The 16,339-nt window shown below is 53.2% G+C and overlaps 3 protein-coding genes across 3 annotated transcripts; 2 read left to right on the forward strand and 1 right to left on the reverse strand.

Annotated features, from left to right (window-relative positions):
* Positions 1–585: 585 nt before the first annotated feature.
* Positions 586–2,857, reverse strand: N656DRAFT_145299 (uncharacterized protein). Its single transcript, XM_064808641.1, has 4 exons — positions 2,502–2,857; positions 2,049–2,295; positions 1,274–1,969; positions 586–1,221 (listed from the first exon to the last, which is right to left on the reverse strand). The coding sequence occupies exons 1-4, from the start codon at positions 2,609–2,611 to the stop codon at positions 862–864; spliced, it is 1,413 nt and encodes a 470-aa protein (XP_064669205.1). The 5' UTR covers positions 2,612–2,857; the 3' UTR covers positions 586–861.
* A 6,926-nt stretch (positions 2,858–9,783) lies between these two features.
* On the forward strand, positions 9,784–12,905 carry N656DRAFT_145446 (uncharacterized protein). The gene is made up of 3 exons (XM_064808642.1): positions 9,784–9,954; positions 10,115–10,267; positions 10,472–12,905. Exons 1-3 carry the CDS (start codon positions 9,941–9,943, stop codon positions 12,711–12,713), a joined length of 2,409 nt encoding a protein of 802 aa, XP_064669206.1. The 5' UTR covers positions 9,784–9,940; the 3' UTR covers positions 12,714–12,905.
* Positions 12,906–14,793: 1,888 nt separating this feature from the next.
* N656DRAFT_145485 (uncharacterized protein) lies at positions 14,794–16,107 on the forward strand. The gene has a single exon (XM_064808643.1). It carries the CDS (start codon positions 15,045–15,047, stop codon positions 15,744–15,746), a length of 702 nt encoding a protein of 233 aa, XP_064669207.1. The 5' UTR covers positions 14,794–15,044; the 3' UTR covers positions 15,747–16,107.
* Positions 16,108–16,339: the final 232 nt, after the last annotated feature.

A 16,339-nucleotide genomic window follows, 5' to 3' on the forward strand; every position in this document is an offset into this window, starting at 1 on the left:
TTAGTGCAAGGCAAGTTTTGTATGGTGAAATTGGTCGCTCTACTACCCTCATTAACAGACAGGGCGCCTAAGTACACTAAGACCGGCAACCGCATGCATGCAGTGCAGCTCCAATAACGGAGACGCCGAAACTGCCACCGGCGAGAACGCACCGAGATTGACTCTCAGGGACCGCCTGCCAAACACAACAGATAACCCAAAGAGTGGGACTCGGACGAGGTGGTATACTGCCAATAGATCGCAGTTGCGTACACCTTCTCAGGCCAGAGGGGATTTCCATCATACTCTCATGCTAATGCCTCACATCTGAACCTCGTTTCCCAATTCGTTGGACATTTTACGATTCACGAGTTACTGTATTGGAATCTCTTTCCGCTGTATCTGAATCGGAGTGCGGCCACCACAAATGATTGCAGCGGAGGTGCCGCGAAGCGTCTTGACGAAGTTGTGCCTAGTTCCTTGAGGCACTTACGTACTCACCCCGGGACAGCCCTACAACCGCGAAAGCCCGAATGTATAAGGTAGATTATAACGGGGTAGATGTAAGTATTGTCCATCGCCGTTCGATTGTCAAACCTCTATGCCGCATGACCTGGACCTGGGTCATGCAAGTCCAACAGTAAACGCCCCGAACCCTCATACCTGACCGACAAGCAGCCACCTCTAGCCATGCAACCAGTGAGGGAAACCACTCAAACAAGATGCCACAAGCCTCTTATGCCCAGTCGAGCCAAACAATGCAGCCGCCGGATGAGACAAGCCCATCGCAAGAGCGAATGAAGAGTCTCCGTTCAGTTTGGCCGCGGTTCCCCTTCAACTCCGGTACCAGAACCCAAAAAGCGGTTTAGTGCCTCAATACCCTCAATCGATGATACCCTCCAACGACCAGTCACCGTTCTGCGCTCTCTCGAGGACTTTCCGACCCTCCTCCGTCAACGAGGGCTTGCCGGCCTTGTCCGTCGCTTGCTCGAAGAAGACGGGCTTCCATGTCTCTCCTTTCTTCTCGCGTTCGCGCGCTTTTTCCCTCTGAGCTTCCTCAAGTTCTTGCTTTACGGCCGTGGCACGGGAGTACTGTTTGGCCAGGATGGCCTTGGTGACTTCGCCCCAGAGCGTTAGAGACTCATTTGGAAGTTGTTGCTCCGGTGGTGGCAGCACTTTGGGTGCTACTGAGAGCGGTGCGATATCAATGATTGTGATCTGGTCTTCCGGCGGATGAGAACTCTACCTTGACGTTAGCCTCTGATCGCCTTTGCGTCCTGCATCGTTTACTCACCAAAGGCTTCGGGCCCATAGTGAAGACAATCTTCTCCTTCCAGGCTCCACCAAGCCGCACGACAATGTCCTCTTCAGGGACGTCGCTGATCCGCTGCTTGTTGTCGTTCTCTGGGTCATATCGGAATATGATTCCCTCCACTTTGTTGGTACTCCGCCCAAGCCAGCCGTCATCATAGTAATGAAGGATTGTTTTCAGCTTAGTCTCCGGGCAAGTGATGTAGGCCATGTCGCCCACGGTGACGCTCAGAGCGCCCCTGAGCAGGCCACCCAGGTGCGCAGCGGGGTGCGTCAGCTGATACGTCTCATGGTTACGACGCTCCACGGTGATGAAGATGCCCAGATTGTGCTCTCCCGGCATTACCTTGATGGAGGTGCCAGTGAACTTTGCGGTGATCTGATCGAAGCCTTTGGCATGCAGGCCCTTCTCGGGGCAGCTGATATAGAAAGCGCTGACAGGGGGATGGTGCGACGTCTGTTCGGTCAAGTAGGAAACGCGGACTGGTTTGGTGGGGCTGGATATTGATGGTGAAACAGACACACTGGATGAGGTCCGCATGTCGCCAGAACTAAGCCGGGCAGGATCGAGGTGCTTTCCGGACCTCACACTCGACGCACTGCTGCTCGGCGGGGTGCCGCTCGCCCTAAAGGCCCTGGTGTCGATTTTCGGAGCATCATCCTCGGTCTCCCAGTTACACTGGCCACAGCAACGCCATCAGTAACTTCCCAATTTCTTGACAACCCTGCGCCAAAGGGCGAGGTTGGCGCCAACCTACCCTGAAGAACTCGCCCAAGCAGGAGTTGTATGGTTTGCAAGGCTTTCCTTTGGCGTATTTTAGGTCCTTCGTGAACCAGAAGCGCAGGACTTCCAGCATTCGATCGATGGGGTCGTCTGCGGTCCCAATGGCAACAAATGCATTGGGGGCGTCGAGATAATTCCAATACTCAAGGTTCGGGGTCGGCTCAAGGAGCTGAGAAGGCAGCGAGAAGCGTACGGCTGCGAGGTCAGAAACTCCGATAAACCTGGGAAGATTGTGTAGTTAGCACAAGACCGGCCCAATCTCGCAGATGATATGAAATAGGACAAGAGGTCGATTGGACAACAGGCGCGGCATGCTCGCAGCCATCCTGATCTCTAGCTCTTGGGTCACCGCCTCTTCGGCCAGGGAGCCCAGCGAAGGGAGACCCAGCGACATGCCACAGATGTTTTGGGCATTGAGTGCACTCACTTTCTTAAAACAGAGATTAATGTTCTCAGCTTCGAACCTTCGTTCTGATGCTGCTCCTCGCCCACGGGAGCATTCGCCGGGGCCGAGGCCGGAGAGGAGGACGTCCACATGGTTTCAGGACACCAACCTTAGCCTCGACGCAGCTTGCCGCGAGATTAAGAGGTCGAGAAATCGACAAGTACTCGAAACGATGACCAGGTGATGCTAGGCAGGCGGATATGACAAGCTTTTTAGGTTTACGTTTTAGATTCTCTACCGGGCGGTCTGAGATGCGCCGGTATGTATGTACCTGTAATATCAGGGCGTTAGAGACAGCGCTGATCGCCGAGGTGTCCGATAAGATAAGGTACTGTAGCCGCCACCGCAGCTGATAAGCAAGGGCCGCGGGGCCTTCTGCAGGACCCCACCAAGCAAAACTGCTGTGATTGCCGCCCTCGCCGCCTCAGCAACACGCTAGATGCAGAAGACTTACCTGAGTAATTGCGCAACTCTGAATCTCAGGAAAATCGGGAGGTTGAAGAAAAGAATTTAGCGACAACAAAGGAAGACCGCGGGAGGGGCAAAAATGAGGTAAGATTCTGATACCGTACTTGCCCTCAGCACCTACCCGAGAAACAACGGAAGCTTGTCAGCAACGTCGGGGTTTCGAGTCTTTCGAGTTTCGACGAATCGGAAGCCAATCATCCGCCCACGGGTACCATTTACGAGATCCGAATAGTCCAGCATCGACTGAATGATAAGCGCGCTGTTGTCTTCACAGTCTGGATGCCTTCGTCCAAAGTCAACGGATCTGAACATTCTCCTGCCGTTGGATGTTCTGGCCAATGGCTTCGTTTTTTCGTGCCACGGGACCTTGTCAGATGTCCACACCGCACACCGCTGAGAGTGAAACATTTCGCCTCAAAAGAGAGGCCTGTCTAGGTACTTGAGTCTTAATGATCCCTTGAAGATGATAATAGGTTTCCCTGCTGAAGGAATCTGTACGCCCTTTCAGGTGCACGCAGGAGCCGACCTCTTCATGTCGAGTTGTCGACACCTAATGACCGTGGGAAGCATATCCAAATACCAAACATGCAGTAGCATTAGATGTTCATAAGGTAAGAATATAGGATGGCCGCCAGACAATCTGCTTTCTGGAGCAATACTACCTGGTACATACCTTTTCCTACTAAGGGAGACTTGTTGGTATGCTGCGGGATGGCTGCAGCTCATGGCGCAAAAATGTAGGGATAGGTATGTACCACATACTGTATGTACATACATACCTAACCTTCCATACAAAGTGCATCACTTATCTGCTTGCGCACTGCGAGGCTATCGTGATGCTTCCGCTCCGCATCCGAGAGGCTCGTATTGCAAGCGACGACGCACGATTTGCTTCTCCTCTTATCTAGCATGCTGGGCGGTAACATCAAGGACGGTTTCCCCAGGAGAACGCCATGTAGGGGTTGTATGGAAGTTCACAAAATGGCTGGAACTATTCACCCCCCTTTTTGAACGTCAACACCTAAGGCAAAGTTGGGATGTTATGGAAGTGCAGTTGACAGACAGGGTTCTCTAGCTGACGGATGTATGAGAGTCCTGAGAACATGATGTTCCCGGGACATCGAGTTGGTACACTCATCGACTTAACCAGCTGATCACCTGAGCCAGGCGACGTCCATGACGGCAGAAGAAGCATGACCGCCACCCGCCTTGTTTATAAGCAGGCATTTGGGTAACACATCGATGTCCTACTACACCGAAAGACGGCAGACATGCTAACCCTACTCTCCCTCCGGCCCGGCTGAACGTCCGGTAGGCTACCGGATCGACGGCGAGCTGGGAGGCTGAGGCAACCGGACGGGGCTTCAATACGAGCTTTCCCGCCCCAACGGCGCTCCGATCGCCGTTCTCTGGCAAGCAGATGGGGTGCCAAGACGGGAACCACTGCGACCCCTTTCAGCTGATCTCAACGGCTCTGCGTGCCCCATACATGATGCGACGATTTCGGGCGATGTCAAAGGTTTGTGTACAGTATCTCCCTGACTGGACCCCAAAAATAAAGTTGATGGGGTGGCAAGGGAGCTTTGCCCCTTACCGGATGAACTGCAAACGAAGAAGCAGGAACTTACACGTAGACACCTATGATACAAAACAATATACCCCTACACCTACTATGTTGAAGGTGTAGTGTATACGTGCTTGCCGGGACAACAGTAGTACCTACTAATCAAGGCACCAAGTCACGGAAAGGTAACGGATCTGAGCCGACACGCAGACTTGTGTAGCATGATCGACGGCCTGAGATCCAGCTACGTTATTAGGAATTATCAGTGCACCAGCCCTAGGACTACCGGAATCAAAACGTGACCCATCTACTTCCCAGCCTCGCCAGCCCATGACAAGCGCTCACCATTTTCGCCCCCGAAGCTGAACAGTGAAAGCGGCCCAACCTACCATTGCAGCCAGCCGTGCTTCGTTTTGCCTCCTTCACCTCAGCTTGGTAGGAAGTCTCTGCGAAGAACAAGTGGTTTTTCCTAAACCTGCCCCGGAGTTTGACTACAGCTACCTATCTGGTAAGCTAACGCGATGGAACGTCCGTAGCCTTGCTATTTCCTATATGTAAGCCATGACAACGACGGTAAGGAGTGAAGATGGTGGCATGCGGGGTTCCAAGAACTGCAACTGGGATGCAACATCGCCAGCGGACTGCCAGTAGGAGGTTTCCTCTAGCGAGTGGCACGCCTGCAACCTCCCATCTGCTGCAAGAGGGATTCTGTAACAGGGACGGCCTCTAAGAAAATCTGGGGATATAGTACCAGCTGCAAGGGGATAGGGTGACATCACCTCCGCTGGGGACCGATTGAGCCGGACAGCAATACAGCAGGACAGCAGCAGCGATTCGGGGAAGGACAAATATTAGAGCAACTCACATAGGTAGGTAATATGTCCCTATGTAGATAGAAGGTGCAGCTGCGCCGAAGCAATACATAGAATGATTACCTAAGTAGGCATGCTGTGGCCTTGCACGCACGCGCACAACAACCACACCGAGCAGCCGGTGGAACAGAAGTTGGTAGGAGTGCGCGCCGGCCGGTGAGCCGGGTCCAACGGCGAGGGTACCCGCCTCGGGCGGATGTGCCGAAAGAGGGAGTTTGAAGCACATGTGCAGGCGCGCTCAACCGTTGGGCAATTTTCCCGATTTTAGGGTTAGCGTACTGCATAGATACTGTACTGTACATACCTTCTAGAGGGATAGCAAATCGCATTTCCCTCTCTTTCCCCTGTCTCAACCTCATATTCGCAATGAAAGGTTTTCCTATTGTTTCATGATCTATAGCTGTGTACACCGTTGCTCCTGCGGACAAGGGATCTGGGATGGATGCAAAGCTGAGAGCTTTTGTGGGGCCGAATCCGTGCCTCGCTGCACGTAATTTGACAAGAGCGGCACTGACGTCATTGCCCATGGGGGTTGTTCCGTCTTGGCTCAAAGTGCGCCGGCCACTGTGTGAGCATCCGGATGGAATTCCCGAAGCACCGAAAATACATGTACGACCCCGGGCCATGTCCATACAATGCTCCGTACGATACATGTAATTTACCCTCAAGCTCACCCCATCGTCCGAACCCCTGCTGTATGCACATAAAGGGCAGTCAACTGAATCGTTGCATAAAATGAAACGCGGCAAACACAAACTGCGTTGCATGCCGACATGGGAATTTGTCAACAATTCCATCCCTGGGAGAGTCAGTCCATAATTACGTAGTGGCTGCAGACAGGCACGCACAGGCAACGAATAGCACACGACCTATCCACGCGCCATGCGCGCCATGCGCGCTGTGCTATGCCTGCCGACTTGATCAGATGGCGTATAGATTTGTTCCATTCCATTTATCTTATTATTTTTTTTTGTTGTTCATTTCTTGAACTGCTCTGATCCAGAGCTTGGTATGTAGTTGGGCGCTGAAGCGGGCGAAGACGCGGCTGTCATTCGGCCGCGACAAGCTGGAAGCTGAATTCCTGAGTCTAGTGTATCTTGAGCATTTCATTTGGTTGTTCATGCAATGCGGCCCCTTGGGGACATGCCACGTAGCAGAACCTGACCGACAGTTCCTCCCGTCCTTTCCGCGTGCCCCGCCAATACCGTTGGCGCTGAGGCCGCTGAATTGACACTGACACCGCGCTAACGGCAGACCAGTGACGTCATCAGGAACGGTGCATCCAAAGAAGAAGCTGCAGTCGCAGAAGCTTTCAATGCGCACGTTGGGGATCGTTGGGAAAATTGAAAGCTGCAAATACGGTAGTGATTAGGAGATTGCGGATACTGCGGAGTTCTGTTACTGTGCAATGGTGTACTCTGAAGTGTATAAGGGTCTTTATCGACCTTTCTAAGAAGCGCCGATTGTTTCCAAGTACGGCAAATTGGCATGGAGATCAGACCCTAGGCTCTGGGGTTGATGATCAACATTTACATGCAGAGACTCGAGAATCGCGGGTCTCGACGTTACATAGTAGAAAATAGGGGACTTGCTTGAACCAACACCCTCCTGTACCTATTGTGCCTGATGCAAAAAACAGAGTATACACAGACAGCAGCATCTATTACTTCGACCACTCTCGTCAGAAACAACCACGTTGAGGTAAAAAATGCCTGTAAATTGGGCGCAATCTCCGATGACGATATATGGATGGTGAGACGAATATCGGCAGTCCCTGGCCTATGGAAGTGACCGTTAGGCCTTAGCAAAAGGATAATGTTGCAGACAAAGACTCCCTTGAGTCCCCGAGGTCCCGTTAAGCACTCTTCCGGCACAGTATATTATCAGATACGTTGCAGACTGGGCTGAGTACAGCTAGCAATCAGCCTTATGCGTGTAGGGTATCGGTGGCCTGCAGAAAGAGACCCAGCTGGCATCCAACACCTAGTGACACTGCGTAGGCGACCCATCCAGAAGATTTTTGGTGTATTATTTTTCGCGTTCTCAACAAAGCCGGAATGCTTCCAGAATTACCGGAAATATGGGGTCTCGGGAGCCAAAAGAATCCAAGCGAGATCGGCAAAACTGAGAGCCGCTCGGGTCCACGATATACACTATTTACACGACCCTACCATTACTTTGGGTACCGTGGGAGAATTCCATTCTCTTGCCACTAGCCAGGGGCTCATTGCTGCTCCACAAACGAGTACCTGAGCGTTCATCGGAACCTCAATTCTCGGCTTATCGGCGAAGTTATGGAGAGTTGCTCGCGCTATCGAGTGCCGGTGCCGTTTCCAAAGACTCCACCTGGGGCTGCTGGGTCCAATCATTCTCATGCGGGAAAATGAACCGAATCCTGCGGTGACGTCATAGCTCTGATTGTTTCGGATAGCGCCTTTCATGCGCCTGCAGATCCCACCCCAACAGCACTAGTCTCAGTTGGGATATTCAAGCCGTTGACAGCCGGAAGACCCCGGCGGCCGTCAATTTTGACGGAGGGTTCAGCCGTGTTGTCATGAACGTGCACGCGTACTTATAGCGTAACGAAAGACTTTAGGACGAAAACTGTCGTCACAATTGCGAGGAGCTGCCGCCGAAAATTCCGAGTCGAACTCATAGTTCGATTGCAGTGGATTGGGATGCGAAGTCAACCCCTGAGATCATCCTGCCATCTCGGCAGGGTGCGACGACCGCACAAACGGATACGTAGAGCCATGGCCCCTTCCGTATGCGGCGGATTTTCCGCGGCTTAACTCCGTACGCTCTGTACGTTATCAGTTCAAGTACCTATCAGTATTCAATTCGATGGCCAATGATTGGCCCGGCGAATCGTGGCGACAAGATTCCAGCCACACCGACCAGCAAGCCACGTCAGTACTACGAGGCTTAGCTGGTTTGCAATGGCACTGAGGTTGCTCTAGGCTTGCCGTTACAATAAAGATACTATATATGTGTTTCTGGGTAGTGATGCTGTTAGACAAAGAGATACCTACCTACCTAGGCGTGTCTCCAAAGCGGATCATTTGACACAGCCACCGCTCTAGGTGTACTGGTACTCTCCCTAAGCTCGCCAGGCTCTCGAAAAAGGTTTGGGAATTCAGCCCAAGTGTACTTCTGCTAATTGCATATCCTGCCAAAACCCGACCGAGGTACAGAAAGACGAGAACCATCTATACTTTTTTCACAACTACCGGTACTGTACTTCAGACATGCCGCTATTGGGATTGTTCAATCGCCGCCGTATATCGTAGTCTGTCCAGACGCACAAGACAACCGATTGAGTAGCGGTGACATAGTATGTTGGTAGGAGTGCAGCATTTCCTAGACAAGAGAACCAATGATTGATATGCGTTTAGCAGTAGCTACTTCGGGGGTAGAAACTTTGATAAGTGATACCGTTTGTGACATCTGCCAACTCTTGCCCTCTCCAGCTTCCGGATCCCTTATGCCATCGGTCCTCATTTCTCCTAGTCTGTTCAAAAGTCTTTCAGTGGCAACTCCGCAAGATACACCTGCACTGGCCCGAGACTGGGCAACCATCTAATGTGGCTTTGGGTCTACCTACAGGCGAATCTAAAAGCAAATCTAACACAGTTTGCTTCAGCTCGTATGTATTATACATAAACTACATATGCTAATAAAGAGGGTTAAGTCCCTCGTCTGCCGTTGAGAACATTGGTGGAATTGTGCAGGGATACCCCAGCATCTAATTTTCCGTTGCCCACCCCATCCGTGTTGTAAGAGGGGGAGCCACATTTGCATCCCTTTGGCCCCTCGGGGCCCCTCTCGAAGGTCCCTTCACTTCACACCGAGTCGCAACCGCACTTTATTCGGAGACCACTTTCACCATAGCTAAACATATACAATCTAGGCTACGTATATTCGTACCTTGGATGTGGTACATTTCTTCAATCTATCTTTACTCGAGTTCGGCTTCTGAGCTTTACCTTTTCTCGCTATTCTCCTCTCTTGCTCCACACACACAGACCTTGTGCGTTGCGTTTAAAACTGACAGTGGGGGAGGGCCCGCATTAGCGTCTGCGCGTAAGTGTGTGTACATGAGTCCCGTACTGTACGGTATGGGTACACTTATAATATCCATGCCTTTGAAAAGCCCACAAACCCGACCGCACCACATTTCCCCATGCTGCGGTGACACTTAATCCCCTTCTCCCCTTGTACTTACTCACCGGCGCCGCTGGCCGTCTTCTCTCTTTTGCATTCTGCCGACCTTCGTTTCACTGCTTCCAAAAGCGCATTCGCTTTTCCTGACGCATCCTCAACAGCAGCTTCTATCTAGTGCAGTGCGATCCCGTCAGGTTTGCGCTTGCCAGTGCTTGATGAGAAAGTGGTGCGCTCTCCGAAAGAATAAATCAGGGCGGCTCCTTTGCACTTTCGTTCCCCAACCCCGAATCTGCCGATAAACTTTGCTTTCCGCTGCCGCAAGCCCTTCCGGCCATCATATACTGGTCGCACTCATGTTTCGCTCAAGGTAAGCCTTGAACCGGATCCAGGTTTGAGAGAACAGGCGCGAGCTTGCACCTCGCGCCCACCTTGTGCCGCGCCTGCCTCCAAGGAGGCGCGAAATTCACCTATTTGACCCCTAGGTGGACGAGTTATGAAACCTACATTGACCATCAAATCGCGTGTAGGACAAGTTCGCAAAAGCCTGGCGATGACTTGCTGGCCAACTTCAGACAACAGTTTCCTGAAGTAGCAGCAGTCGGCACGTCCACCTCGGCGGCACCTCCAGCCAGAACCGTCACAGCAAACCACGCCGATGGCCCGGTGTCCGGACAGGAAAGGTGCGTCTTATACTTCGAGCGCTGTTCTCTCTTATTACTTTCTAGCAACTCACTCTGCTGCGGCGCTTCTCGGCTATCAATGAGGATCCTCCGCGGAGTGAAGTTGCTGGGTGGCCGCCGTTGTCTTGCCAATATACAAATCCGAGCTCATTTGCTTCGAGTGGTTGAAATATGCGTTGACTAATACATTCACCGCGGGAACAGGCCTCATGCTCTTAACCATGAAGCGTTCCGGGACCAAGACCCTACACCAAGGGCGACAAACGAGCAATGGAGGTTCACCCCGTCATTGTTAGATCCGGGTTCCTTCTCGTTTGCCCACTTCGCAAACCAGCCTCCGGGATACTATACTCCTACTCCCGGAGGAACAAACACGCTGTATCATCCTCAAGCCGGTGATCTTCATACCCCCACCCTGGGCCTTGGGATGGGTATCGGAACGCCATTGTCGTTACCGACCTCTGAAGGCCCGCTGCACTCGGGATCCGCAACGATGGACATGTCCGGGTTCCACAACGGTTTCCATCCCCAGCAGTTCCACCACCAATTCAACGCCTTCGTCCAGCCCCCTCCTACTCAGCCATCGTTTGCCCCTTCCTCCTTTGTGCACCAGGACACTGGCTACGAAACAATGGACCAGGATGGGTCGCCAATTGACTCGGACCACACCGAGGAACGGATAGGGTCCATCGACGGCAACTTTCAAGATCAGTCTACCATGATGGCTTTCCAAGCAAGACATTTTGGGATGCCCATGTCTGTGACCCTCCCGGCGTCGGCAGAAAAGTTCCGCTTTCATACCACCCTCAACGCCCCAACTGCCATGGTCAAGCACGCCGATGAGATCCCGGTGACGTACCTAAACAAGGGCCAGGCATACTCACTGTCGATTATCGATACCGCCCCCACGCTGCCCATCGCCCCAGGCACGCGATTCCGGACATTCGTGCGCGTCTCGTTTGAGGATGAACAGCAAAGACAGAAGCCGGGAGTATGCTGGAGCTTGTGGAAGGAAGGTCGTGGCACCAACGAGGCTCACCAGAGAGGGGGCAAACTACAGGCTGTGGAGTATGTTGAAGCCGGGCAACCCGCAGAGGGCGACGATAAGCGAACGCGCATCGAGCTGGAGTCTGCCTCGTTTGACGGTTTCTCTGTTATCTGGACGCCGGGTATCAATGGCGCCGTCGAGTGCAACATTGCTGTCCGGTTCAATTTCCTTTCCACGGATTTCAGCCATTCCAAGGGTGTCAAGGGAATCCCGGTCCGGCTGTGCGCCAAAACGCACCCGCTTCCGGCGGACTCCTCGCCGGACCCGAACTCGGACGGTGAGGCCGAGATCTGTTACTGCAAAGTCAAGCTGTTCCGAGATCACGGCGCCGAGCGCAAGCTTTCCAACGATGTTGCCCATGTTCGCAAGACCATCGACAAGCTCAAGCAGCAAATTGCCCAAGCAGAGAGCGGAATGAAGGACTTTGGTAAAAGGAAGCGAGCTGGCGGAGCGCAGATGAAGGTCCAGAACGGACAACGACCCAACAAGGTCCAAAAACACAAGCGCACATGGTCCATGTCCTCTGCCAGCTCGGCTGGTGGGGGTCCTCGAATGCCGCTCGAGGAGGACTTGCACGTCAAACTCGCTACGCTTCAAGACATGTTCACCAGCACGCGTCCGGTGAGCGTGCTCTGTTTGCGGGGCGACGAGCTGGACGACCCGGACCTCCACCCAGTCTCCCTTCCCGGCGAGCCTCTCGACCTGATCAAAGTGGACTCGCGTGACAGCAACCCATGGCGCAGCGAGCGGAGCTCCGTGGCCGGTTCATCTCTGGTATCACCGTCACCGAGCTCGCTCTCACTCCACTCGCAGGCCTCGATTGGGGGCTCCAAGCCCAAGTGGCAGGACAACCAGGACTCTACATTGCGGCAGGGTCTGGACCAGCCCACAAGGGTCAGGCAGGTGGACGAGGCGGGGAACCTCACGGGCTGGATCGAGGCCCTGGGCGTCGATTCGACGTACCGTCCGCCGCCAGAACGCACCCAAAAGCCTGTTGCGTGCTTCTTTGTCGCGCGGCAAACGTCGCCGTCCCCATCGGACCACGAGCTCCACCGGGCCGTCTACCTGATGCAGAGGACGCTCGGGGAGTTTGTGGCACGCGTCGCGGCCAAATGGGGGTTCGACCCGGGCAGCGTTGTGCGGACGGTGCACGTGCTCGCGAACCGCGGGCTGGAAGTGGAGATGGATGACGATGTCATCCGGGAACTGCCCGAGGGCCTGGACATGACACTCGAGATTGTCGAGGTCGGCGGCGGCGGGGAGGGGAACCTGAAGCAGGAGTGGGAAATGGCGCTCGATGCGCCGGGCGAGACGGACGCGTCGCCGTCGCCATTAACCGACCCCACCAACGCCGCCGGCGCCAGGCATGGGGCCTATGAGTTGAGGTTGAGGTATTGAGAAACCTGTCATTTGACGATCAGTTATGATGATGAGATCCCCAGACCTTCCCTCTTCTTGGTTCGTTTCTTGTTCTCTCTCCGTCCCTCTCTCTACGTCTTTACCACTCTAATTCCCCATACCTGGGTTGCTTGGATGGAATGGGGAACTAGAAAAGGAGGGGCTGTAATTTCTTGGCATCAAAATTGCGCAGGACTTGATGATGTTTGGGATCCTTGTGCGCGCTTTTTTGGCGTTGAGAACGATTTGATTTCTTTTCGCTTCTGAGATACCAAGTCCCTTTGATGGGCAGAGTTTAGTCGCGGCTTTTTAGGTATTTTGATTACTGGAGCTATGTTGTTATACTAGATGGATGCGGATGATAGTTGTAATTTCTCTTCTAATCATGGCGAGGTACAAGACGTTTCTATCTTTTTGGGAGGTGATTCTGTGTCTCCCTTCAATTCCCAATTGGACCTTACTTTGACAATACCACTATGCTTCTGGCCTTGTCCTCCCTTGATGGTATCTGTTGGTACTTTGACTCCAGGCTTACGATAGCAGTCAGTGGATGGTGTTGCCGAAACGGGTACAAAGTACGGAGTTTGCGATGAGCAGGAGTTTGTTGAAAACGGGAGAATGAATAACGATGTGCTCTGCTTTTTGTGATATTCGTTTACCCGTATATGCCACACCTCAGGCCGTGCGATGTCTGGGGCTATGTGCATTGTGCACTGTGTCGCAGTGAGGAAACTCCGACTGCAGCAACTTCATTACGGGCTGCTGACTGATCAGATGGTTTGCTGGCCCCTGGGCCCCCTACGGGGGTGTTCAATGCAAAGCCTGCCCATGTTCATCCGTTCGTTGCATGTTTTGGGTTGTCATCTCGGGTATGGACTTCTGCGAAGATAGTTTCTCTGCGGACGTTGCAATGCCGGTTTAACATCCGACTGTCTCCGGAGGTTTCTCTCCGGATGCGCCCATATCCCGCTCGCTTGCTGGACATTCCGGCCGCGTTCCGCCGAGTTTGCACGCTCATTGGGGGTGTTCCTGGCACAATTGGCGCCGTGTTGCGGTACTGTGGTGAGTTACAGGGGAGAGTAAGTGGCTCTTGTGTGACAATGTATCCCAAGTAGTATTCATCAAATCTTACGGGCTTTGCGGAGATAGACGTGCTATTAGTGAGAAAATGGATGTGTTTGGATGAGATTGCACCACCGTGGCGCGCAGCGGGATGTTAGGCGCTCAGTCGTTCAGGGGAAATGCTCCCTCGCGCAGCCACAGATCGCCTATGACCGTGTTCTTTAAGGAAAAAATGATGTGCTCTCCTCGTCATTCCATGATAATGAACCTCGACTCGACTTGCTGCCGTTTATTCTTTTTTTAGGGTGGCGCCTGAGAGAGGGTATGTATGTCAACTTCAAAAAGTAGAAAGTGATGGCGATGCTCAAAGACTGACGTTCTGATGCAGATCGAACACACAAAATGGACAATTCCCCGGAGGCAACGCGGACACAACCAGCGCGTTGACTGGTGCAAATAACGCACGGTTCTAGCTTCACGCAGACGAGGCCTGGACGTGGCAGTGTCCTCTGGCAACCACTACAGAATCGCCACTGGTGGCGTGTTGTTTCTAGCCACAGCCGAACGAGTTGCAAGCAGTCCGACAACAATATTGGACCTTCCCGAGCAGCCTAGACGGCGTCTTGCGGTCGCTACCTTCAGCAAGGGGTCTTCTCGGCTGCAGAATTGGATCCTTATGGTCGCGAATTCTGTCCTGGGGCCCGCGCAAGCGATGTTTCCTACCCCCCAAAGACAAAACTCGCTGGAGAGATCTCGGGCCCACTCCATTGGATGCAATCATACCCAAGGGCAATGACGCATGATTGATCTCGAAAGCCTTCGTCTTCAATGTTGGTATCGCGTCAGTGCTTTCGGGTTGTCGCAGAGGCCAAGATACGGATTCGCGCGACGCGTCGTTGACGAGCTGGAAGGAAGAAACACGAAATTCGAGCGCGTGTGGTTCAAAGGACCCTGAGAATGGTATGGGTAAACCCCTGGATGCGCATCACATCGAAGAGGGAAAGGGCCCAGAACCGCCAACCAGGTCCGGCAAGTGTTTCCAAGACCAAGGTTGTGCAGTATGCAAGGCAAACACCTGCGTTACCACTCACCCACGATGCGGGACACGGCGGGCACTACTCCACTGCCGTCCCCGTCCCCGTCGCAACCCTTTGGCGTCGGCTCATGTACTGCGGGGTAGCTACTGGATGCCCGGGGCACTGAGTGTCGTCGACGTCCTCGGGCTACCCAAGCTAGCGGCCCTCCTGTCGGGTTTCCAGCGTTGGCTTGATGCTGCTCACTTGCGTAGGCAGAGGCACGAGCCCATCCACGATGTGCGGGAGAGAGATCTGGTGGTACCCGCTGGAAGGAAAGAGCCTGGTGACCGAGGGTAACCGTCCACTGGGGCAGGGGTTTCCCACTGCGACGGGAACCTACAGTGTATTTACACGTGTACGGTACATACCAGATCGCTTTATCTCGATTTCTACGGACACGCCCCTCGCCCCTCTCGGCTTTTCCTCGATGGATGGCTTCCAGATCGGGGCATACGATTGTCGATCGCGGGATCCTGCCCGGGAGGGGCGAGATCTCGGAAAGCGGGACGAGCCTATCGTGAGCAACTTGCACGTGAGAGTTGGGGGCGCTTCATTGAAGTTTCGCCGTGACGCTCACCGTCTATTGAGCGGTTTAGGAGACAGGCACGCCTTTTGTGGGATGAGTTGCGTATCTAGAGACATTAAAATTGTGGACTACAGCGCAGCGCTTCCAGGACTGGATACTACAGATCAATCAATCATGTGCATACACGATACGCCTCAAATTTACCCAGGAGGGCTGACAACTGGTGTGCCACATGCTCAGCCAAATCTTGACCATCCACTCGGTAACATCGAGGAGAGCATTCAATGGCCTGCGACAGATCACAAAAGACACAGACTGAGCGGCTTGGAGTCAGATCGGGAAGGTGTGCTCCTACGTCCCAGAACATAGCGTAGGATTTCATACCGTTTGACGACGTGGATGTTCTCTGGGGTTCTGTTTGCGTGGCCTGCATGGCACACAGTGATGGAAGCATAAGTAACCATCTCAAGAATGGAACAGGGAGGTGTGATCGGAAAGACGGGGACACTGCAGCATGGCAGCTTCCCGGGTGCCTGGTGCGTGTCATACGCGGGCACGACAGATATGGCGCAAACACAAGAGCATCGTGAAGCGATGGGAAATGGACATGGACACTCTAGTTATCATGGAGGGTGCGGATAATTTGTTTGGCTTGCGCTTCTTATTTTTATCACGGCGAGAATAGCCGGAGAGATATCTTACAGTACAGAAGAAGAAGAAACCGAAGAGAATAAGAAATGGGTATCACCCTCATATCATCGTCGTCATGATCATTATCATCATCATTGCCATCATGAGGAAAAAGAGTCATTATCGTGTGAAAGATGCTGGCATGACCAGGACCATCCACCAAGGCCCATCCAGGAAACTCCAAATATCCGGAGGGTACCAAACTCCACCACCATAATGCCATGTGTACTGTATCATGCGACGGGGCCGCCCGAAAAACTGAGAACATCCGA

Source organism: Canariomyces notabilis (genome assembly GCF_033297395.1).
Source record: "Canariomyces notabilis strain CBS 508.74 unplaced genomic scaffold N656scaffold_14, whole genome shotgun sequence".
NCBI lineage: Eukaryota > Fungi > Ascomycota > Sordariomycetes > Sordariales > Chaetomiaceae > Canariomyces > Canariomyces notabilis.